Source organism: Fistularia commersonii, chromosome 23 (genome assembly GCF_037954325.1).
Source record: "Fistularia commersonii isolate RoL2024-O1a breed Wild chromosome 23, RoL_Fcom_v1.0, whole genome shotgun sequence".
Classification (NCBI taxonomy): Eukaryota; Metazoa; Chordata; class Actinopteri; order Syngnathiformes; family Fistulariidae; genus Fistularia; species Fistularia commersonii.
The window spans coordinates 8,192,919-8,216,590 of NC_141306.1; the positions used below are offsets into that span (position 1 = coordinate 8,192,919).

At 40.1% G+C, this 23,672-nt stretch overlaps 2 protein-coding genes across 2 annotated transcripts; one reads left to right on the forward strand and one right to left on the reverse strand.

Annotated features, from left to right (window-relative positions):
- Positions 1-22: 22 nt before the first annotated feature.
- scpep1 (serine carboxypeptidase 1) lies at positions 23-5,719 on the forward strand. The gene is made up of 13 exons (XM_086170695.1): positions 23-163; positions 273-412; positions 1,031-1,120; positions 1,225-1,380; positions 1,608-1,682; positions 2,294-2,366; positions 2,532-2,569; positions 2,653-2,781; positions 2,866-2,950; positions 3,112-3,225; positions 4,247-4,384; positions 4,669-4,832; positions 4,981-5,719. The coding sequence occupies exons 1-13, from the start codon at positions 103-105 to the stop codon at positions 5,041-5,043; spliced, it is 1,326 nt and encodes a 441-aa protein (XP_086026821.1). The 5' UTR covers positions 23-102; the 3' UTR covers positions 5,044-5,719.
- A 1,067-nt stretch (positions 5,720-6,786) lies between these two features.
- On the reverse strand, positions 6,787-18,952 carry engase (endo-beta-N-acetylglucosaminidase). Its single transcript, XM_086170471.1, has 14 exons — positions 18,806-18,952; positions 13,913-13,989; positions 13,553-13,754; positions 12,645-12,793; positions 12,343-12,497; positions 11,159-11,307; positions 10,807-10,978; positions 10,146-10,252; positions 9,940-10,051; positions 9,564-9,751; positions 9,291-9,433; positions 8,953-9,052; positions 8,737-8,848; positions 6,787-8,106 (listed from the first exon to the last, which is right to left on the reverse strand). The coding sequence occupies exons 1-14, from the start codon at positions 18,895-18,897 to the stop codon at positions 7,717-7,719; spliced, it is 2,148 nt and encodes a 715-aa protein (XP_086026597.1). The 5' UTR covers positions 18,898-18,952; the 3' UTR covers positions 6,787-7,716.
- Positions 18,953-23,672: the final 4,720 nt, after the last annotated feature.

Below are 23,672 nucleotides of genomic sequence, written 5' to 3' on the forward strand. Positions count from 1 at the left end.
ATCACGTCAGCTGACCCCATCGCGGGTCACATGATCCCCTGCAGGAGTCCATAAAGACTCTGGGCTTCCGGTACCGTCCACTTCACGCTACCTCCGACAACAATGGGTTGGACCCGGAGAGTCCCGGCTACGCTGCTCCTGCTAGCCGCCCTGGTGCTCGCAGGTGGGTTTTGATTTTGGTTTCGAAACTTTGAAAGAAGCTAGAACACACAAGTATGCTTTGTGGTTCTTCTTCCGGTGTCTCCTCGAGTGACTGGCCGGCCTGTGTGCAGGGTCCCCGGGGCCCCTGGCGGGCAAAGAGGCCTGGGACTACGTCGAAGTGAGACCGGGGGCCAACATGTTCTGGTGGTTGTACTACGCCGACAGCCCCACGGCAGGATACACGGAGCTGCCGCTGGTCATGTGGCTCCAGGCAAGTTCCTCACATACACCCGTGGATGTAGAGTCGCTTTATTGATTTTCTGTTTTTAATAAAATGCTCATCAGGAAAAAAAATTGGTGATGTTTATCAAACTGGTCAGATTTCAGTCATCCAGGGGTCAAAGGTCAGGCTTTGGGGTCAGGTGGGTTTTACTCTCAAACTGACTTCGGACTAAATCCATCCCTCGCTGTTTTCTCATGTCAGTGAAAAACATTTCCAACAACATATGGGATGTGGTGCCTCTCAAGGAATGAGCGACATCAATATCTAGCGTTCAGTTAATCAGGTATTGCCAGGTATTTTTTATATTCTGTGGAGACCCATAGATCTTACCTAAAAGCACATAGATTTAGTGGTGGTGTGGCGCAGCATGTTCAGCAATCGTTCTAGGACCCAAACATTCCTGGTTTTATTCCCGGCTCCTCCTAGTGTGTCGAAGTGTTGTTGAGCAAGACACCGAATCCCGAACTGCTCCCCTGGCTCTGGTGGATGGCAGCCATGATGGGTTAATTGCAGAGAGCGAATTTTCCCATGGGACAATAAAGGCTGAATTATTATTAGGTCTGTTTCTCTTCTTTTATCGTACCTTATTGTCCCTTGTGCCTTCAGGGTGGACCTGGCGGTTCGGGAAGTGGCTTCGGGAACTTTGCAGAGATCGGACCTTTAAACGTGGACTTGCAACCAAGGAAGGACAGCTGGGTGAGACGTGGTTTACTGAGATTTTGACGTTTAGCATTTTGTCCAAGATGCGCACATGTGAGTTTGGAAATTGCGACTCATTGCTTGCCGTGTGTGTTTTGCAGGTCCAGACAGCCAGCGTGCTATTCGTCGACAACCCCGTAGGCACCGGCTTCAGCTACACCACCAGTCCAAGCGGCTTTGCGACCAACGTGAGCACTGTGGCGTCAGACATCCTGGTGCTACTCCGAAATTTCTTCGCAGAGAAGACAGAGTTTCAGGTACTGCAGCCTCGGCATTCTGCATGTGTTTCAGTAAGAAGACCTGACCTAGGATTACTGTTTTCTGCCTCAAGTGCAGGAAATGACTCGGTCTGGTTGTTGGAATGAGTAACGAGTCGTGGTGTCAGCAAGTTTGCATTACTTCATATCGATCAGGGAAAATGTTCTTTGAGGAGCTGGATTCACATGTTGCCGTTTACAAGATTCTGGATGTCTTCTGTCTCCAGAGCATTCCCTTCCACATCTTCTCAGAGTCCTACGGAGGAAAGATGGCCGCAGCCATCTCTTTGGAACTCGTGAAGGTTAGTGCCTTGGCCTTTCAGCTAGGAGCAGAAAGTAAAAACCAAAACCTTTGAATATCTATCTGATCACCTATACTGACATAACCTTGATCTCATGTGGAGATTTATTTAGATTTACTTATTTTTAATTTTAATTGTGTATTTTTTTGCCACTAGCTACAGTGCTCTGACAATGTGATATTAATGATTTTTTGTTTTGTTTTTGGTCCTCTGTATCCTTGATGTAGAATTTCTGCACCAGATACTTCGAAAGTTACGGTTATTTTCAAAAGAAAAGATCATTTCTAATGTCTGCTTCTGCCCCTTAATGTTTACAATCCATTAAAAATGAGTCAAATTCCACTCTATTGTTCTTTCTGTTTAGGCCCTATCCTGCCTGATTTCAGATTTAATAGGTTTGTGAGTTAAAGAACATGATCAGTGATTTATTTTTATCAGGACTTTCACAATTATGATTCTGATTTAAGCACTGAACTCCTGCACTGGTTGACAAAATGCAACCTTAAGATAAGAACTCTCCAGTTTCGACTGTTTTTAGGACCTTCTGAATCCAAAGAAAATGCCATAAGTGTTACCACGCTGCTCTCAAATTCGCCTTTCCCTCTGCTCAGGCTGTCGCCAGCGGCTCTCTGAAATGCAACTTTGCCGGTGTGAGCCTTGGGGACTCCTGGATATCCCCAGTGGGTCGGTATTACTCTGACCTTCAGACATTTTAGTCCTCCCCTCCAGTCAAAAGCTTAGTTTTATTGAAATGCACCATTCATGTAGTTTAAAAGGCAATGAGTATGCATGGAATGCGTCCTGAACGCCTTTAAACCAAATTCTTTACACATGTTTTGCTTCCTGCAGACTCTGTGATGACCTGGGGGCCGTATCTCTACACCCTTGTAAGTTAACCCGGTGACTCCTCTTAAATGAAGCGGTCCGCTCGGCATCCTCCCGCTGAAACTCCCCTCCAACGCCCTTGCAGTCTCTCCTGGACGACCAGGGCCTGAGCGACGTCAGCAGTGCGGCTGAAGCGGTGAAACAGGCGGTGGAGAAGCAGCAGTTCCAGAGAGCCACCGAGCTGTGGTCGGTGGCAGAGACGGTGATCGAACAGGTGGGCGGGGCGGCGCATTGGCATGGCTCCGCAAGGCAGACCTGGTATCTCGTGTAAATTATGCTTTTTATTCATTTAAATCAGAACACAAATGGAGTCAACTTCTACAACGTTCTGACCCAGGACCCAGATGACAAACTTTCATCTACAGCAGGAGAAGATTTCATCTGTAAGATGACTTCAGTATGAATTCTCCTATCTCCTCAATTTTTTAAACCAGTTTTTTATCGTTCTCTTCTTCTAAAGTGCAGAAAAGTGAACAATCAGGTACATTGAGATGTCCTGAGGTAGAACATTGATGTTTATTCCTTTTTTTTGTCTTTCTACCAGCCCTCCAGGTACGTCGCCATATCAGGCCCCTGCACGGCCAGTCCCTGAGCGAGCTGATGAATGGAGCCATCAGGAAAAAGCTTGGCATCATCCCCTCGACTGTCACTTGGGGAGGTATGGTGTTGCTTGTCTCACTCTTCAGATCACACGTGGCCCACCAAGCCATTTTCTGTGGCCCGCGAGAACATCATAAAGCAAATAAGTCAAATGTGTGCGTTGACCTAAAACTAATTTCCCACATTTCATGCCAATCATAATATAATATTATATATAATATGATAGAACAAGTGGAATTGAGAAATACAAATGATCCCTAAATATCCAGGAAGAGAAAAGTTGATATCATAACTAGTGTTGGATGATATTTTTTTCTTTATTCACTTGAATAGTTTCAAGTGAATTATTCCATCCATTGGTTGATAGAATAATGTGTATTTCTTAACCTGACAATATAAAAGGATTAATGTTGTAACACCAGTAATAGCCGCATCCAAATACATTGGCTTGCTTCGTAACAGAGCAACTAGTCAACTTTTTTTTTTTTTTTTTTTTTTTTTTTAATACACACACACATCTATGCAAATGTATATGTAGCATCTTGGATTTGAATGAGTGATTAATTCAGTGTTCTTTAACATTAAGGAGTAGTTAGTTACATTTATTTTAAATGACATTTGGTTACATTTATACTGTTACCGTTCCATGTGGCCCTTTGAGGGCAACCATGATGCTGATGTGGCCTTCTGTGAAAATGAGTGACACCCTTGCTTTAGATTTTTTTTTTCCTGGAGTGTTGCTGCACAACACACATAATAATAATAATACATAAATAAAACAAATCAAAAGAAAATGGCACCTTGACCATACCCACCTCACCATAACTTGTTGTTTTCTGTGACTAATTATGTTTTGTACTTTTGCACCGTGACTCTCAGAGTAACTGTATTTCAATGCTCTGTATGTGTGAACACATGGTAGAGTTGACAATAAAGTTGACTTTGACTAAAAGGCCATCTTTGAGAGAAAGATCGCAATATGTTTATAGCTAACAGTTGGAGTTACCACTGGGTTGTGTTGAGACCTCATGACTGAGTGAGGCTGTGAATCACTGAAATAGGTTTTGCTGTGTGAGCAGGCCAGGCGGAAGAGGTGTTCAGTTCCATGGCGGGAGACTTCATGAGGCCCGTGGTGGACATTGTGGACCAGCTGCTGGCCGCCGGAGTCAACGTCACAGTCTACAACGGACAACTGGACCTCATCGTGGACACCCTGGGTGACTGCCGCTAGAGTGCTGCTTCCGTTTTTTGTTTTTTTTTGGTTCCCGCCCCCTCAGTTTTTGCTATAGCAACGTGGGATAACGGTAGCAAACGACTGCAGATCCTGAAATCCACTCAGTTATTTTAAACACCAGCTAATGTGACTATTCAACAACCTTCTCTTCTTTAGAAACTAGATTTGGTCAGTTATTTTTTTTCATTATACTTTCAAGCATACTATTTTGAATCATCAACAGCCCATTTTTTTTGAGAACCATAACTGTGTCTCCACCTCTTGCAGGCCAGGAGCAGTGGGTGAAGCAGCTGAAGTGGGAGGGTCTTGCTGGTTTTAACAAGCTGAGGTGGACCGCCCTGGATGATCCCGAGTCACCCGGTGTCACCGGAGCGTTCTGCAAGACCTATAAGAACTTTGCCTTCTTCTGGATCCTTAAAGCAGGTCACATGGTGAGTTAAAAGGGAGGAACACCTGGTTTGGGGGTTTCTCTACTCGATCTTTGTAATCCTGCACGTTGGGCAGATTATAACTAGAGCACCACAAAAATAATTCTATTTAAATTGAACGAAACTCTGTGTGTCTCGTCTGCTGCTGCAGGTCCCGTCGGACCAGGGCCCGATGGCTCTGCAGATGCTGAAGATGATCACTCAGCAGGTCTGATCGTGATGCCGGCTTGAAAGGCTTCGACAATCAAAATGACACCACTGGACTGCATTGCAAAATTGCTCTTTGGACTACAATAAAGATGCCACTGACTATTTTAAAAGCCATTATTTACATGGCTGTTTCTTGATTTATGCATTTGTTTCTGCACAAGCCATCCTCTTAGTGATGTGACCTTCATCAGGTGGCATCTGCCTTCGTAGAATTGCACAAACCTGCAAAGGAAGCATGTAAAAGTTCCGAAGACCAAAGGATTGTTTCAAATTCAAGAGGGGAAAAAATGTAAATAGAAAATGTGAAGGAGTGAAACCAAAATAAACCATCGACTTGTTCAGACCACCTGCATCAAAAACCACAAAATTACCATCTGTTTCCTCGATCCTGCCGGGCTGCCATATGAATTCTAGTGTTACACAGCTGATTTATTGGACAGTTTTGTCATTCAGGCACCTGGGCTATGTGGATTTTGTGTACATAATCAAAGGGATTCAAACCTTAGGCTTATCCAAATAGCTTTCCTGATGATTCACTTTGGCTCAGAGAGTCTGTCTTTCTTCTGTCTGGTCAATATCACAGCTCCAAGATGAATTGCAAATAATTTTTTTTCTATATTGTTGGCACTTAATTGATTTACCTTTTGTAATTGTACTGATACAATAAAGTGCTTCTGAATGATTGATAAAACTGTTTTTTGTTAATGACTTCTCAGGATATTGTGTATCATGTAAAATTTATCCTGTATTTTGTGAATAGAACATTGTTTTGTTTTTCCAGCGGGGTGGATTGGAAGCCATTTTAAGCATTATTTTCCTCTAATCATGGTTTTTAACAGGTTTGATTCGATCTGAGTTTTGAGTTCATGTTTTGACATCACAGCAAGCACATCCTTGGAAACCTTGAATGTCTGTTTCCCTCTGAAACACGTTTTCTGCCGGTTCATTGTGGATTTAATTTTTATCAGCAAGAATGTCACGGCTGCATCTTATCTGATTTCATCATGATAGCCTTAGGGATCTGGGTTGACCACCCACATGCATAGCAGACCGCATCATAGCAACTCAACAGGATGTCCTTCTTGCCCCCACTTCTTCACAGGGACTGCAAGAGCTGGTCACTGTCCTGAGACGCTTTATTTAGGGACCAAGGTCTCCTTAATCACCTTGGCTTGTGAACACTAATGGAGCCAAAAAGCCAGTTCCTGGACACACTGCTGCAGCTTTTGGTCCACAACATGAGCTGCATGAAAACATGAGCATCTTTTAAATGTCATTGAAAGCATGGTGTGAATCAATTTACTTGTATTTCTGTTTCCACTAGATGACTCCTAACAGGTACACTCTGATCCATCCTAGTTAAGTTTCTCTGTTGCTCAGGAAGATTGCTGATGACGGGTGTTTATTGGACATATTCAGTACAGGGGCGACCGGCTAACACCCCGTAGTCTCCACTGCCCTTGCAGCCAATACTGACGGGTGTACCGATGACCAAAGGGTGTCTAATGAAAATACTGGGATACCAGAGTCTCTGAGAGGAGGTGATGACCCACATCCTGTGTCCAGGTGTAGAGATGAAGAAAATATTTCAGCAAAGACCAAGTGAGACTTGCTCCATTCCTTTTAACTGCACATTTCCTGAAATCACTCAGCCACATCTCAGTGAGGTGAGCTAACCTATACTGCTGAGATTACTTGGATGTGATATAGTACATTTAAAAGTGACAACAAAGGAACCTAACTGTAATGTTATTTGTATGTTATAATTATAATTTGAATAAAAACAAATGGATTTTGGAAAAAAAAAAAAGCATGAGAACAAACCATCACAACAGATGACTTCAGTACATTTGGAAAAAGAATTATTCATGAAATAAATTATTCTTGAAATAAAAAGCTATATCAAATTACTTTTTAAGTAAATTGAAAAATATATTTTCAAATCTATTTAAAAATGCCTTCTCCCACTAAAATCACAATTTTTAATTCACAACACAAGCTTCATTTATTGAGGTTATGGTTGTCGTACAGTAACACCGCTATCTTTGGTCATTAACAGCAACATTTGAAAGACGAGCATATTCTGACTGGAAGGCCGGCTCTCCCATCCTACCAAACATCGCCTCTTATTAAAAGTACAGCATGAACAACAACAGACCTTGGACGGACTCCTGCATCACCCCAATTCTGACCAGTCACTACAGTCCGGGTTTGACTGACAGCAGTGGGAGTTCTAGGTACCTTCATTAAAACCTGTGGGATCCACTTAAGCAAAGCAAGAATGATCCTCCGGTTGATAAATCAAATAAAATCATTGATGACGTACGTCGAAGTTAAATAAGGCAGTTATGTCACTGTAAAAATTCATAAAGCTACATCCTTTGAACTTGGTCCTACATATGTAGAAACAATTCACATAACTTTATCAAAAATACTTAAAGTTCTGACAAGAATAGTTTGAGTTATAGGAAACAAACATTTTGATAACTGTAAATAATTAAAGGTCTCTACAGTATTTGGGGAAATGTTGACTAAAAGGAATGACTAGATGATAAGAAGCTGAAAATAGGTAAACTCAAACAGATTAACATTATGAAAGCAGCATTAATATAAATGCAATTCAAATATTTTCAAACAGGTCGACGATGTTGCAAAATTTATGAAACAGCTATTAGTTTTATAAATTGTCCTCCGTGTAGCTGAGACTTCTTCTTCCCCATTGGGTCTCTGGGACCGGGAGGCCCATCCTGATCACCGGCTCCACCACCAGCTCCAAAAGGCCAGGAGGCTCCAGCACGGCCACCTCCGTCACCCGGAACATGTTGCAGTAGGCCCTGCCCAGCAGGAGCAGGCGGCCCGCGGGGTATCTAGGATCCGGACCTCTCAGCTGTCGCCAGTAGACCCTGAAATGACGCACCAGCTCGACGGGGTAATCCCAGCGCAGAGTCGCGTTGAAGAACAAGGTGTGAGACGAGGTGGGATCATTGCCACGCAGCCAAACCACGTCATAAATGCACAGACCCTCGAGCGGCTGAAGGGGCGCCTGCAAACTGGCCACGTCCGTGAGCTGGTATAAGAAAAGACAGGGGAGGATAAGGCGAGATAAAGGGAAAAGTTTCTCTTTCACATTGAGCTTTGCTACATGGACAAAACCGTCTGAAACAAAATGGTTAATTTCACCTTAAATATAATATTTAATCATAATGTGTGGCATTTCCTATTAAGTAGATTAAATCTAATTGGTTTTACAGATGACTGCATTTGATAAAGTTTCCCAGTTAAAGACTGCAGCTTTTTTAGCAACCATGGTGATAGAAATATTCAAGGTAAATTTTTGCTGATCAATCTATCTATGTTTGGGTCAAAGAATAAGTCAGTGTATTATCCCCTTGCTTCTGACATCAGCTCCAACTTCACAAATCGTGACCATATTCTATACATGTATATTCTATATTTACATTTTTGGAAATCCCGAGCTCTCAGCTCAGCTGATTCCACCCAAAATAACCCAGAAAAAGGGAAGTTGTAGCCTGAACCTTCATCATCTCTCATTAGAATAACTGTGAGTGACTGACATCAGTAAATCTCTTAAGCTAGGGATCTAGGTGAAGATCCTGCATCACTTCAAGAACTGCTTCCATTCAGTTAGCTTAGATTTTTAATAATAACAAATGATAATACGTATCGACCGTCTCACCATAATTTCCCCCAGCCTGCAGTTGAACTGTGTGTCCTGCGGCTCTCCATTCCGCTTAATGTTGACGCAAATTTCCCGGACAGTGAACCCACCAGGCTCCAGCCGCAAACAGCTGCACGCCAAAGACGTGAGGAAAACCAGAGAACAGCACAATTAAGACCGCCGTCTGATGCGAAGAAAAGAAATTAGCCACTCCCGGCTGCCGGGATGATTTACCTGACAGTCCATCCGGCTGGATTAGGGTCTCCGCACAGCTGAGGGAGCTGGCTCACCAGGTGGTGCCCGTCCTCTAAGGCCACAGGAGACACGGTGGTGACTGCAGACAAAAGGAAAATGTGCTGTATCTGCTTAAAACGTCCACCCCCGGGAATAAATCCTGACCGTTTCAATCAAGCACCTGCCGCACAGTCTCAGGATGTATTGAAAGTGGTGGGGTGTATCTGCGTGACATCAATGCGTGACAAATAGACAGAGGCCCCGGTGGAGTGAGGCGTTGCTCTCGCACACTTTGATTAATCACATATCAACAGCCGTCGACAAAGATGGTTCCTCACGTTTCTCTTCCAGATAGTCAGTGTCTGTGCCCGAGTTGGCGTCTGCCATCTTGAACTCGAGGGAAACAGTGATTCCAGAAGATGACTTGTAAATAAAGCTCACCATGGTCTCAGATGGAAGAGGCACACAGAGGGAAAAGACCCTGTATTGGAAATAAGGAAGACCTAAGGATGACAGACTAGGGAGCCTGATGCAGATGCTTTTTTTTAAAAAAAAAAAAAAAACAACACGTGTACATAAACGGATGGAAAAAAACAGTGGAGAAAACACACTTGGCACATATGGGAAATGTTTGAGAAGCAGGGATGAGGCCCTCCAGCAGCAGAGAGCAGCCTCCATTCCAGGCATCCTCCGGGCAGCCACGGCTGATCAGCCAGCCTCGGTCGCCCAGCTCCACATGGTAGTACAGTGGCTGGATCTCCTGGGCGCTCAGGTTGAACCAGCTGCTCTCTGCTTCACGCTGCGCACACCCACAAACACACACACAAAGGCTTAAGTCATCAAGCAAGCACAGAGTAATATAATAAATGTTATTCTTTACTTATACAGGAGGTACGACAATGGCAGATGGCTTTGATGTTGGAAGAAGAATACCCATTTGAACAGTGAAATTTTATTATTACAAAACTTTAAGGTGTTATCCAGTACCTGTCCTCTCCAGTAGATTGCCTTCCCAAAGCCCTGGCAAAAAGATGAAATGAAGGGGATGGCTGAGGTGAGCCGATGAAGGTACAGGAAGTCTGTTAGGAGACCCCAGAACCTGCATGTGGAGTGGGGGTGGGTGAACATTTGGTTTGGTTTGGTTTGGTTTGGTTTGAAGAGGAAGTGGAAAAAATGACCTCAAGTAACCTTACCTGTCTTGATTTCTGCGGAACTCCATCTTATCCTGATGGGTCTCATAGACCCAGCCGGGAGCAAAGATGGCAGTAGAGAAGTTGTACTTCCGGATGATTTCCAGTGACTATTAAAGGAAAACAGCGCATAAATATATAGATATTAGATATACTTCTACTGCTGGTAATCGTAAAACAACATCACAAGACACATTTTCATATGTTTTGATTTTCAGTGTAATATGGTTTTATTTTATGTAAATTAAAAATGCTTCACTACAGCATGTTTTGAAAAAAAAACCTGTATAAAGACGTGAAGATAATAATGCAAGATGTTGTTACAGTGCTCAGGTCTAGGGTATAAAAGTGGCATGATCAATAATCCTGATTTATACACATAAATACTACATGTAATCATTACATGTAATTGTAAATACACGTTTATGCATTACATATATTTTCATATACCTCTAACTGTATTTTTCATTTATTTTGATCTTTACAGTTTTTTATTATTATTGACTATCATTTTCTTTATTTTTATATAGAGCATTATTTTGATTCTTTTTCGCTTTGTTCTGTTAGCAGGAGCTGCTTTCAACAAAAAGCAATTTCCCCCTTGGAGATCAATAAAGTATCCTGTTTCTAATTCTGTTCATAGATCCTTATCCACGGCGGGCACCTTGTTGGTTTCGAACATTCCTCCCACCACGTTGCTGCGGCCGAACACATCCACCCCTATGTAGACGTCAGCCTGGCGCCCTTGTGTGCCCGAGTATTCACTCATCGCCACCAAGCTGTTCTCTGTCCAGTTGTAGTTTGTGAAGAAACCATCGCAAGCATCGAAGAACATCCTTTTCCAGAGTGATTGACAGGGCATAACATTGAAACAGTATGTTACCTGTGAACTTGAACTTTCTTATCATCATGTTCTAAGTGGACATGAAAAATGTTGATCCTTTTCAGTAAATCATTTTTACGCTGTTGGAAGAAATTTCTCACCAACAACTCTTTTTTTTTTTTTTTTCTTCTACCTGTTGGACTCGTTCAGCTCATTTTGCCATTTCAGGTGTCCATCGTTGATGACGCTGTCGTACCAGATGACCTGGCTGCCGGGGATTCTCTCGTGCATCTGGTCTGTAAGATAGCGGAGGAACAAAGGTGTGTTCTTCACCGCAACCTCCTGGAAGCAGAGAGGAGTGTGTTTACATAACCAGACAGTTCTCTACAGACCTGGACTGATGTGATGAAGGTTCACTCACCACACTGTCTTTGACAGAAGAAGGCCAGTGCAAAACAAATGAACTGAACTTTGACCTCTACCTTTGATTTCATTATATCCAGTGGGGTAAAAAAGCATTTAGTCAGCCACCAATAGTACAAGTTCTCCAACTTGAAAAAATGATAGAGGCCTGAACCGGATCTAACAGGTGGCATTAATACAGGTAACATATGGAGGACTAAGGCATCTCTTACAAAAGAGGTTACACGTCTTGCTTGTTTTTAGGTGACCAAATACTTATTTTCCACCATAATTTGCAAATAAATTCTTTAAAAATTTGATGATTTGATTTTCTGTATTTTTTTTCATATTCTGTCTCTCAAAGTTGAAGTGAGCCTCTATCATCTTTCTAAGTGGGAGAACTTGCACAATTGGTGGCTGACCCACTGTACTTGTATAATTGCAACTTATCCTTGCTGCTAAAATCACTGTGGCAACCATCAGCTGCAGTTCAAGCCTCACCAACTAGCCAATTTAGTTGTTTAGACTGCTTCTGATGATGCTATTTATCAATTGCTTAGTTGAATTTCATATTAACTGATATAAAAGACAAAATCAATCTCAAGGCAGAGAATAACCAGAAGTAAAGCGTATAGAACAGAAATGGTTTCTCGGGGTTAAAAAATTAAGTGAAAGTTAAAATGGACAGGATCATCACTATGAAAGGCTTAGTATGGCCTTGTGATGCTGGGAGCCATCGCACCCCCTGATAAGATCCCTCAGGCATGGGAACACTTTTTGTTTCCCTGGAGAAGCTAGAGTCATTCACTGGGGACAGTGACACCTGAATTTACGAACTCAGGATACTGGCACAGTAACCCGGGCCATGGAAAGGTATGTCACTGGGCTGAGGCCTGAGTTACAGTCTCAAGATGCATCTCAAAACTATGTGGCTGGTGAAAATGTAGAGCGGGTAGTTACTAAAGTCTTACTCACACTGAGGACGTTTTCTATGTTGATTAGCCAGCCCTCAAAGCCATAACAAAGGCTGATCTGGACCAGCTTATCGGCCACTTTCCGGTAAGACTCCTCTCCTTTCAGGAAGACCTCGCATGCTGCAGCCCCCTCATCCCACTCCGTGATGAAAGTCCCTGGAAATCATTTCCATAAACAATGGTAGAATGTTATATCTCATTCGAGATCAGACATGAAAAGACGCCTGACTAACGCAGGTTTGAACTTGTTCTGACGTGCATAGATTTATCGTCTCGACCCAAACCGTTTCAAATTTTGCTTACCGATAACAAGGACTCCGTGTTTGTGCGCTGCATTAGTCCAGACGGCAGGAGGAATAGTCACCAGGTTGTGTGTGAAGTAGTTGAAAATATCGATGTACTGCCAGTGGTAGAAGGAATATGGTGTTTCTGCAGCAGTCCCCTGGATAAACCTCCCCAACGCAGAGCATTGCAAGGCATTATGGCTAATATAATCAAAGTTAAAAATGTTAACTCCCAGTGCCATGATTAAACAAAACCACTGAGATGTGCAGGGGATAATTGATACAGGGTGGAAAATTAAAGTAAATTCATGAAGTCATTGTTTTTATTTTTTCATGTATCCCTTGTGGCTTCCAAAATTTACTTATTATGTTAGAGCGCCCTCTAGTGTTTATGTCCTGGAATGGTCTCAAGAGGCACATTGAACGTCAGTAATACTATAGCATCCATATTTAATCGCACACTTGTGTGTGTTTCCTGTACTTTATTATGATTCCAGATCTCTTGTGCTAACCGTCCTCCAGTATTCCCTCTGTCGATGTGTTTATTAGTCTTCATCATTCCTGTTATATTCGAATTGGTTGTAATTTGAAAGACACTTAACTGGCCCTCAAATGTATGTACTGTATCTATTCATTAGATTGAGTAAAAGATGACAAGGAACTCCTCTCTAACTAGTAGAACTGTAAACATTCAGATATTGATAGTCCCAATTATTAGTATATAACTTGCCCTAATTGACAATAATGAATCATGACAGCTAGCTGATCAATACAGATGCCAGACTCTACAAAAGCATTACTCATGAACTAGAATACTGTTTTGCTTATAGATGACTATTATTTTTTTAATTTTTAATATATTCTTACAATCCAACACATATCATAAACAGTCCTCGAAATATTTCGCTTTTAATACAATAACCCTACCGGTCATCCAGGTATCCACCCATCATGTCGTGAGACACCAAGGTCCGTAGATGGCTGTCGGCCAGTCTGGGTTTTCGGGGTGCCAATTGAACTGCTGCCACGTTGAAAGGGTTGGCCTCACTACGTTTCCAAGACAACAGCTCCTCCAGCGTGCCAAGACCACAGCTGATCGGCTCAGTGGTGTCACTATCATAATGTTTAGCTATGGAAAAGAAACCACAGTATGTGTAAAGATTTAGGTCCTAAGGGTGGAGGGAAAGCAAATGTTGATGCCAACCTCCACAAAACCTCTCAGATAAAGAAGTAGAAGACGAGTTTGATGAAAATTCTGCAGTTTGATGTTCAATGGTTCTACTTCACCTGCCAGTGGTGAGGGCTTGTGCTTGACGACTTCATGGAGAACTGAATCCAAGGGTGGATCCAAACAAGACTCCAACCTGTGAAGAGAATAGCATGAATCGTAAAAAACAGTGTGTGGTCCATTTTACAATATATAAGATATATAATCAAAGATAAGGCGCTGGAAGGCCATACAGTGTTTAATCAGGAATAATGATACACTTACATTATATGTACACTGAAATAACCTCAGCAATTACACACACACACACACATACGTGTGTGTGTAATATATATATATATATATATATATATATATATATATATATATACGTGTGTGTGTGTGTGTATAAATACTTACACAATAATGCAATAACGAATAAATAATCATGAATAATCACTTATTTATAATATATTTTGTATTTATAATTATACAAAAATATTTAAAAAAACAGCGGGACTCATCCTGTTGATACACAAGGAGGATTACGTTCAATTTAAAGTTTATCTAAATGCACACTAGAGAAATTGTGATCATTAGTATTAAAAGACAGGACTCTGGAGCAAATCAACCCCTACTCCAACACAAATTCTATAAATACAATATACTTGAACTTTTTTTACAATTTAGTTATTTCATACACATATACACACTATAGAAACAAATATATGAGACTTGTTAAAAAAATACGTGTTACACTTGGATCTATTGTTGAATGTCGTCCTTTTATGAGTGTGTGTCCTACGATAGACTTAAAAAGAATAAATGCTCTAGCTGGGGACACTGAATACAATTTACAGTCGAACAACACAACCAGTCTCTCGGTACCTCACTCGCCACAACAGAATAAAACTCATTCTGATTGGTTGCATAGCAACAAGCGATAACGGTGGCTTGCGATGGACAAAATACGTAACCATTCAACTGAATCATCGACATCTGTTATAGGTTCCGGCAAGATGGCGGAGGGAACAGACGCGCTGTAATAGCTGTCTGGTAGAACCCTGAGATAGAAGCGAGTTAGAACCAAACTCGCAAACAAATAAATCTCAGTGAGATCGTTTAAACAAACCACGGAATCTCGCCAAGTAAGATCCATTTCCTCCAATGACTTTAAATGGCGAACATGAACAAAGGTGTTAGCAAAGCTACCGCTAATATTGAAGCTAAAGCGCTCTCTTCTCGTGAATATTGTACTCCAGAAGACGTGGAAACAAACGTTACAGGCATTAAAACTATACAAACATCACCTATGAAACGTCCAGCACCCTTAAAAAAGAAGAAAGTAGACGAAAGCGAAGCTGTTGCAATGATAAAGAGGAATTTTCCCCCTTTAGACCTTAAAGCTGAAATAGGTCAGAACACACTAGCCATTAAATAACCTTGCTATAGCGGTTGTGATCAACTCTGGAATATACGAGAATGCATTAGTAATTTTATAATTTTTCCGCAGCACAGAGACAAAAACAGCTGGCGAGGAAGGTAATGTAATTGGAAAGCAAAGTAACGGTGCAAAAGAAGACGGAATTTGAGAATAAATGGTTTTAAGGAGGAAATAGGTGAAAACAACCATGGTCTCGTTGCAAATGTTTAACGAATCGCTTGACGGAATACAAGGGGCCTGACAGACTTATCAAAATGATTTTTTTGAGAAGGAAAAAAAGTTAATTTTATTTTCTTGCAAGAAACGCATTCTAAGGTAGAAGACATTGTTTTTTTGGTCCGAGCATTGGGAAACACAGAGCCTACTCTAGTAATGGCACTTTAAGATCAGCAGGGGTCGCTATTCTCTTTAAACATTTCCCAGGCCAGACTGTTTCGCAAAATATGGCAGATGAGCACGGTCAGGGGTTGATCCTCATCATAAGAATCGACAAATTGAAATTCAGTCTAATCAACATGTTCGGGTGCAATAACATAGAAGAAAGCAAAAGACTATAAGAACAAATGAACTCACACTTAGAAGATCTTTAATAATCTCCCCCAACTGACAATATAATACTGGGGGGATTTCTATCTGGTCCAGGATGAATTTTTAGAAATGTCCTTCAAGTCATCCTAATCCTATATTTAATGACTTCTGTATCAAACTGAATCTGACTGATGCTTGAAGACATATTAATCCAGCAGTTTTTCAATACACTTGGTTCAGTCCTAATTGTAATCTAAAATCCAGAATTGACCACTGTTTAATCTCAAGCCATCTGTTAAGCCGCAGAATGATCTCTAGCATATTGACAGCTCCATGAACAGACCCTTGTGTTATTTATCTAGATATTATATCTAAAATGAAGAACTTACTCAAAACAAATATTGGAAATTCAATTCAAATTTGCTGAAAAACAATTGCCTACTGTCAAAACAATTGCTCTTTAGTTAGAGAAATTAAGTACTCCAAAGAATTCCCATTTCAGGTCTGACAATTGGAGTTCCTTAAAAATAAGAATGTATATTATTCTATCTCCTTTATTAAAAAAAAAAAACAAACTAAAACTAAAAAAAGATCTTGAAAAAAGAGAATTAGACATTTTGATGCGACTGTATACTTATTGTAACAAACCATGCTTGGTTGAGGGTGACAACAAAAAGTACTTATTTTACAATCAAGCTTAGATAACATATACAAACTACATAAGAATAAGAATGAATAAGAACAACTTTATTTATCCCGAAGGAAATTGTTGTGCCAGAGTTTCAAGTAAAACATGACAATAATAGATAATAGTAGGAAGGAGGGAGAATAAGAAATACAAATAATATATAAAGTGTAAAAGTTAAGGCTATAAAGTGGTGGCAAACTACATGGTGTATTTGTTAGATCCAGAGCAAAGTGGATCGAAGAAGCAGAGAAAAAAATGCATATTTTTGTGGTTTAGAAAAAAAAGACTAGAGAAAAATGCCCCCCTCTTACAATTAATGACAGATGAAAGAATATTATCCTCTGAAATCTTTAAATTCTATAGCCATCTTTACAGATCAAAATTCTCAGAAAAGGATTGACTTTTCTAACAGAAATTGCTCAAAAAAAATCCCCCAAATAAACGACATCTAAGAACCAGTGAAAAGAAGCTAACAATTGCTGAGCTTGATACTGCAATTGGTCGACTATCTACTAAGAAAGCTCTGGGTTCAGACGGTCTCACAGGAGACTTGTTTATCACTTCTTTATCAGGTTTTCTTAGAAATCCTTGAAACAACACTGAGGCATGGCGTAATTGTTTCCATCCCAAAACCTAATAAAGACCCTTGTCTTATTGAAAACAGAAGACCCATCACTCTCCAAAATTAATAAATTGTTAACCTTGCTTCTTATCTCCGATCGGGAATCTCAAATATTGCAGAGACACGATCGGGCATTCTAAAAGAAATGTCAATACACAGTAATACACCATTGACTACTGAGACCTCATAGAGCAGGGGTCCCAAAACCTTTTCCTGCGAGGGCCAAATAAATTTTCCCTTCTCTGACAGGGGGCCGGGCCAGTTTGTAACAAAAGGTGTGACGATCGAAGAGGTGTCTAAACGTTAACACTTATTGTTTTCCAGAAAGCCACACATAACCAATAATTAACCCTTTTCTTGGATCTTAATAAGAAAAAAAAATAAATCAGAAAATAGATAACATGACATATGACATAAATGACAATGATATAAATAAGACTATTTAAGAAATAAAGAATAACCAAATAACCCTTTCCAAGTTTTTCACAGAAAAAAAGACCAAGGAACATTAACTTTCTTGTAGACACAACTGTTCACAGGAATTAACAAGATTCCTGTGAAATTATTAAAGCGTTCCATAAACAAGTATTACTCCACTGGAAAATTATATATGTAAACAACTTCTCACCACAGTGTACTCTAATATGGAATAATAGATATGTGCTGCATCGAAACAAAACTATTTTACAGGGACTGGTTTGAGAAAGGCATATGAGCGATGAGAAACCACAGACCATATATTTTTCTCATGCAAAAAAGTTTTGTGGCTAAAACTCAAAAATTGATTCAATTACCATTTTTTCCCAAGAGATGATATAACAATTGGTTTACTTTTAGGAAATGAAAGAGATCAACTCTGTCAATGTTATTTCAGGTTTGGCCAAGTTCTTCATACACAAAAAGAGAATGCAAAAATGCCCCCCAAAATTTTACCTTTTTTACAAACGATCTTGTATTCAATCAAAAAAAAATCTTTAAAACTTGTGAAAATAACCAAAAAATAACATTTTTTTTCTGAATGACATTCCCTTAGATCTATCAAGCTAAATACTCACTGTATTCCCCGTGCATTTTTTTTCTTTTTGTTTCTCAAATTATACATCGTTTTCCACACGGCTTTACCCTTGTTACTCTTACATTTATTTGATTGTATGCAAAACTAGATTCTTTGTTTCCACTTGTCAGTTAAACGGCGTTGATGTACGGCTGGATTTAGATTTTGAAAAACAAACAAACAAAAAAAACAATAAGAGGACTCTAATCCATGCATTTCTTTTGAAACATTCAGCTGTCAACATTTTCCTCTTTTTTTTTAAACAGGAGCTCGAAGATATGTTCTGCTGTACGAAAAAAAAAAGTTTTTTTTTGTTTGTCTTTTTTAGCAATGCAGATGTTTGCGTTTCACCGTTTGCGGTTTTTCAGGATTGACGAATCTGCGGCTCGGCGGAAGAATCCGTCTGCATCGCGGAAGCAATTTACGCGTTGACACCGGCTCCGAGCCAAAGACAGCAAACACGGGCAGAAACCATGACCTACCGCTTAGACCCGACACTTAATAAAGTATTCAGCGTGCTAAACAATGACTCAACTTTAAATTGATTTAGCTGCAGCCCAGATACGAAGAAAACAAATCGCCTATTGACATGTAAATGTGGAGCAAGTGGGATAATAGAAGTATTCCTTTACAGTACCGGCTCGGTTCTGGGTTGACAGGACCGTCACCGCCATCGGCCTCTCGTTTCCTTCGCCAAGGGAAATTGTTTCCATCCACATTTCCAGCCATTTCACTATAAACGTGTCTCGGAGCTCCCAGGCTCGAAGGAAACGGGGTGCGCGTTCCTCAAGCCATCGCTTCCGGTTTCAGCTCTTCACAATAAAATAATCGGCGACGCTTGCGTTTGCGATGTACAAAAAAAAAAAGCAGGAAAAACCTTGATGTTTCGTTAACTTTTCGCAAGAAAAGGGATTTTTTTCTCTTGAATTTTTTTTTTAGTCTCTATTTTTATTTTATTGGGAGTTCGTGGCCAGGTAACGATTTTTGAGGCCACATGGAAAAAGAAGATTGCACTTTTAATGTTGATCTCACCCCCTCTTCTTACAGCTTCCTTTCTCAATCTAAAAACAGAAATAATGATAAGTTTAGAAAATTCTTTATATGCTACACAGCGAAGGAACTGTTGCATAAGATAGATGGAACACAGATATTTTAGTGTTTTCCACAATGTTGCGCTGTTAGAGATGAAGAGATGTTAAAGATGAACATGGTTACAATTTACCTTTTCACACCATTCCAGTTCTATCAAAACATCAAATTGCCGTCAGCAGATAAATAAATCTAGCTTGTACTTGCTCCTCTGTAGCAATAATGCACGGTGTAATTTATTAAGTACCCTGGCATCAACAGACAGAATTACAAAACCCAAACAAGTTTCACAAGCCACAGCACTGCTTTGCCAAATTCCTTGTACGTGGCCATAATTATTCTCTTCTTATATCTGCTCTGCCATCCTACCAAAATCTAGTCTTCATCTCCTACTTTTACAAATATGATAGTAGATCCTTTTGGCTGAACGACTATCTTTCTTACAATTAAAACTCATCCCAACCAATTTGTCATGGCCACTGCCGGTGTCCCTTTTCTGTGTTTCTCATTGTCATGCAGGTGTTCTGTATTTCCATCAGATTATTTGAAGTCAATCCATTACAGCCAGTCAAAGTGTGCTTACTTCTTTAAAAGCTGACACAACGGGTCAAGGTGGTGGCTGACGTGCTGCACGCCAAGGAGAAATGCTTGTTTTGTGAAGCTAAATGCTGTGTGGGTGTTGGGTTTGCTGACTCTGTGCTTATGTTTCCCCTCCTGTTTCAGTTAGTGCAGATTTTGTTGTTCTACCTGCAGACACCAAAGCAACGAGTGCTTCTTGTGAGGACTGTTTTTCTTCTTTTGTTGATTTGAGCAGCAACCTACCTGTTCCCTTTTGCCTTAATTGAAATGCTGCACCGCCTTTTCCAGGCTTCCATAATAAAATGTTTTATCAAATACAGTTACATGCAGTTTTATGTTGCCTTGCTTGGGATGTAACATGACATTTATTTGCTTATGTCTAAATATGTTTTTCTTTTCCGCATGTATTGATGGTTCCATGTTTTCTTAGTTAAATATTACTTTCTTTCTTCAATATTTGTTTTAAAAATGGACTGGGCTTTTTCCCTCCGTTTCTTCTGGCATTTTCCTTCCAGTTTTTATTCCTACAGAAATACCAGATTTTTTTTTTTTTTTTTTTTTGGGTCATTAGATTTCTGACCATTCAGTAACATTGCATCCTTTCCAGGCGTTGTTCCTATTTCCCCAAAGCCCTCCCCTGCCCTCATATTGAGAGGAACATCTTACATAGAGTAGCCATTGATCTTTCAGGGTTTCCATGTTTTCAGACAATATTTTGTCTCTGCCTTTCATACTCAAGGTTAAATTATTGGAACTGTTTACCTCAAGTAAGGTCTCTCATAAACCCAGCCTCGGCTGTATTTATCATGGCACTTCTCAGACTAAGCTGAATGGCTACTTTATCTCCTGCCCTTGTTCATCTTTTCCATGTGTCATCTTTCCAAAATGGGCTTCCGATTTGCTCACAGTACTTTCTCCAGTCCATCCTAGGTTCATGCTTAATTATCTCACTTGCTATTGGGCTTTTCTGCTTATCATGAATCATTTCATTTACTGAGCCTGTACAGGCTGTCAGCCAAGAACCTCTACACCCTCACAGTGCCTATAACCTCTGACTGGAAATCCTGTTGTTGACAAATCTGCAAGACATTACGATCCTTCCTCAGGTCAATGACTGACGAGGAAAGGGTCACTGTAAAATCTGGCTGGAAATTTTGCTGAGACACTTTGTCTGCTTAGTTGGCATTCTTTCTTTTTCCTGTTGACAGTGGGACCTTATGGCCGTATCACATTGTGGCCAGTTCAATGATGGAAGAAATAATCCCCCTGTGACATCATTGCCATTTTACAGAAAAACAAGGTCAGCTGGTCGTGGAGACAATTTTGACCACAGCAGTACATCATCTCTTGAGCTCACACAGTGTATTGTAGAAGAAGACAGACTGGTGGACATTAAGAGAAAGTACCTCCTACACCACAGAATGACACCTTATGACATCACAGTCCATTTATAGAAAATCAGACATATATAATAAGTAAGAAAGTAGCAAAAATGCAAGTCTGAACGGCAACAGCTGAAACAGATCAACAACAACAGAGAACATCTCAGCAATGTCTGAAAGCACTGAATAAACTCCATAAACCCACTAGGAATGTGAAATGTGCCAAGCGCTCATTTTTGCCCCTGCATAGATTAGAAATGCTGTTTTTTTTTAAGATCAGTTAATATCGGCTTTGGAGCTGATACAGGTATCCCTAGATATGCAGGTCTCGCAGTTACATAGTGAAAATGCAAGCAGAAGGTAAGGAGTAGTTAGAGAAATGATGGGATTAACCCTCATATTATGTTAAGGGTCAATTCAAGTGAAATGGGTCAAATTAACCCTTAACATAATATGAGGGTTAATGCAGTGATGGTCATCCACCATCCAGGGAGCATAGAAACAAATGAAAGACCAGGATGTTTATCTTGTTCACCTCCTTAAGTGAGGTTTTTTGCTAGTCAGCAGCTGGATTGTTTCATTGGCACTGCCATCACATTCTGTCCCCCTCTGTCTCCTTGTTTTTTTTTTCCTCCTCCATCAGCCCTTTTCATCCTGAACAACATTGTAAAACTTGATATGTAACCAGAGGATGGGGGTCACAATGTCACACTGTTAAACCAAACTACCATCTGTCCCTTCTCTTCTTGTTATTGTCATCGGCTAACAGCTCCATTCTCATTCCGTCCATGTTGCTTTCAAACTTGTTTATCAAGTCCAGTTGTCTATAAAGAATAATTGATCGCGCAGATCCTGATGTCCCCAGGATGTACATGGCTTAATCTGTGTAAGTGCTGACTAAGAATCTCAGTGGATTATTACCGGTACATTTCTGTTGTCTGTTCACTTCATTCACATGCCTTCAGAAAGAAAGCAAATAACCAAGCTGCACATACACACAGACAATCTGATGTTCTATTGATTATTGATACTAAATGAGAACATTCATAGCCTATAATACAGAGTCCACATGGACATTTTCTGTCACCTATATCACACCAACATATTTTTCAACCACTTCTGTCTTTTGCTATTTGGTTCAGAAGAATCTCAAGTTGCATCATATTGCAGTTATTCAATCACTCCTCCATACTATTTTGGGAAACCTTTAAATATGCATTAATCTCTGTCGTTAATTCATCAATGCTCCAGTAAAATTATGCTGCATTCAGATGCTAACCTGGGGACTTAGAATAAGGTTTCATTAACTGCCTTGTGTTCATTGGCTTTATAATATATCTGCAAATATTGCATTGGCAACCGGCAAATTGCAATAAAAACTTTGCTAACTTGTCCAAGTGGTTACTGTGACTTGATCTGCTACTCAAATGAATTTTCCAAGTTGGAAACAAATCACTCTAACATTTTTCACAACATTAAAATACAGTATTGAAATGCCACCAATAAATTAAATGTAAATGTAATTAAATGCATTAAATGCTTTGTTTTATACACCGCATCGGGCATTCGGATATTAGTCTTCATGATCCATTGTGAGATACTTTACAATACAAGATACAAGTACAATACAAGATGATACAAACATATACTTATATGTGTGTGTATGGGTGTATATAGTCATTTTTTGAGATTTTTTTTAGATTTTCAACAACATTTTTAACTAAATCAACCCCTTATTCACAATATAGCTGAGTTTTTTGTGTTTTCTGTAAAATTTGAAAAATGATTCGCAAGTATTGTATTGCAAAGCATGCTTTGTGAGATATTTTACAATACAAGATACAAGTACAATATAAGATGATACAAACATATACTTATATGTATGTGTATGAGTGTATATGGGTGTATGTATATGTGTGTGTGTGTGTGTGTGTGTATATATATATATGTATATAGTCATTTTTTTAGATTTTTTTTAGATTTTCAACAACAATTTTTAACTAAATCAACCCCTTATTCACAATATAGCTGAGTTTTTTGTGTTTTCTGTAAAATTTGAAAAATGATTCGCAAGTATTGTAATGCGAGTAGGACTGGCACATTGGCGCAGTAGTTGCATCCGACAAGGGACCTGTGTGGGTTTCCACTGGGTCCTCTGGTTTCTTCCCAAAGTCCAAAAACATGCAGTGAGTAATTGAAATTGTGAAAATTGCCAAGATGTGTGAATGAGAGAGTGAATGGTTGTCTGTCTCCAGGGTGTACCCTGCATCTTGCCTAATGGCAGTTGGGATAGGCCCCATGATCCCCCCCAGCCCAAAGTAGGAAAAGTGGTTGATAATGGATGGATGGTATTGCGAGGGTACAAGTTGAAATTAAAACTTAGCCAACTTGTGGAATGGTTCTGACTTGATCTGCGGCTCATGTGAATCTCCCAAGTTGGAAACTAATTTCTAT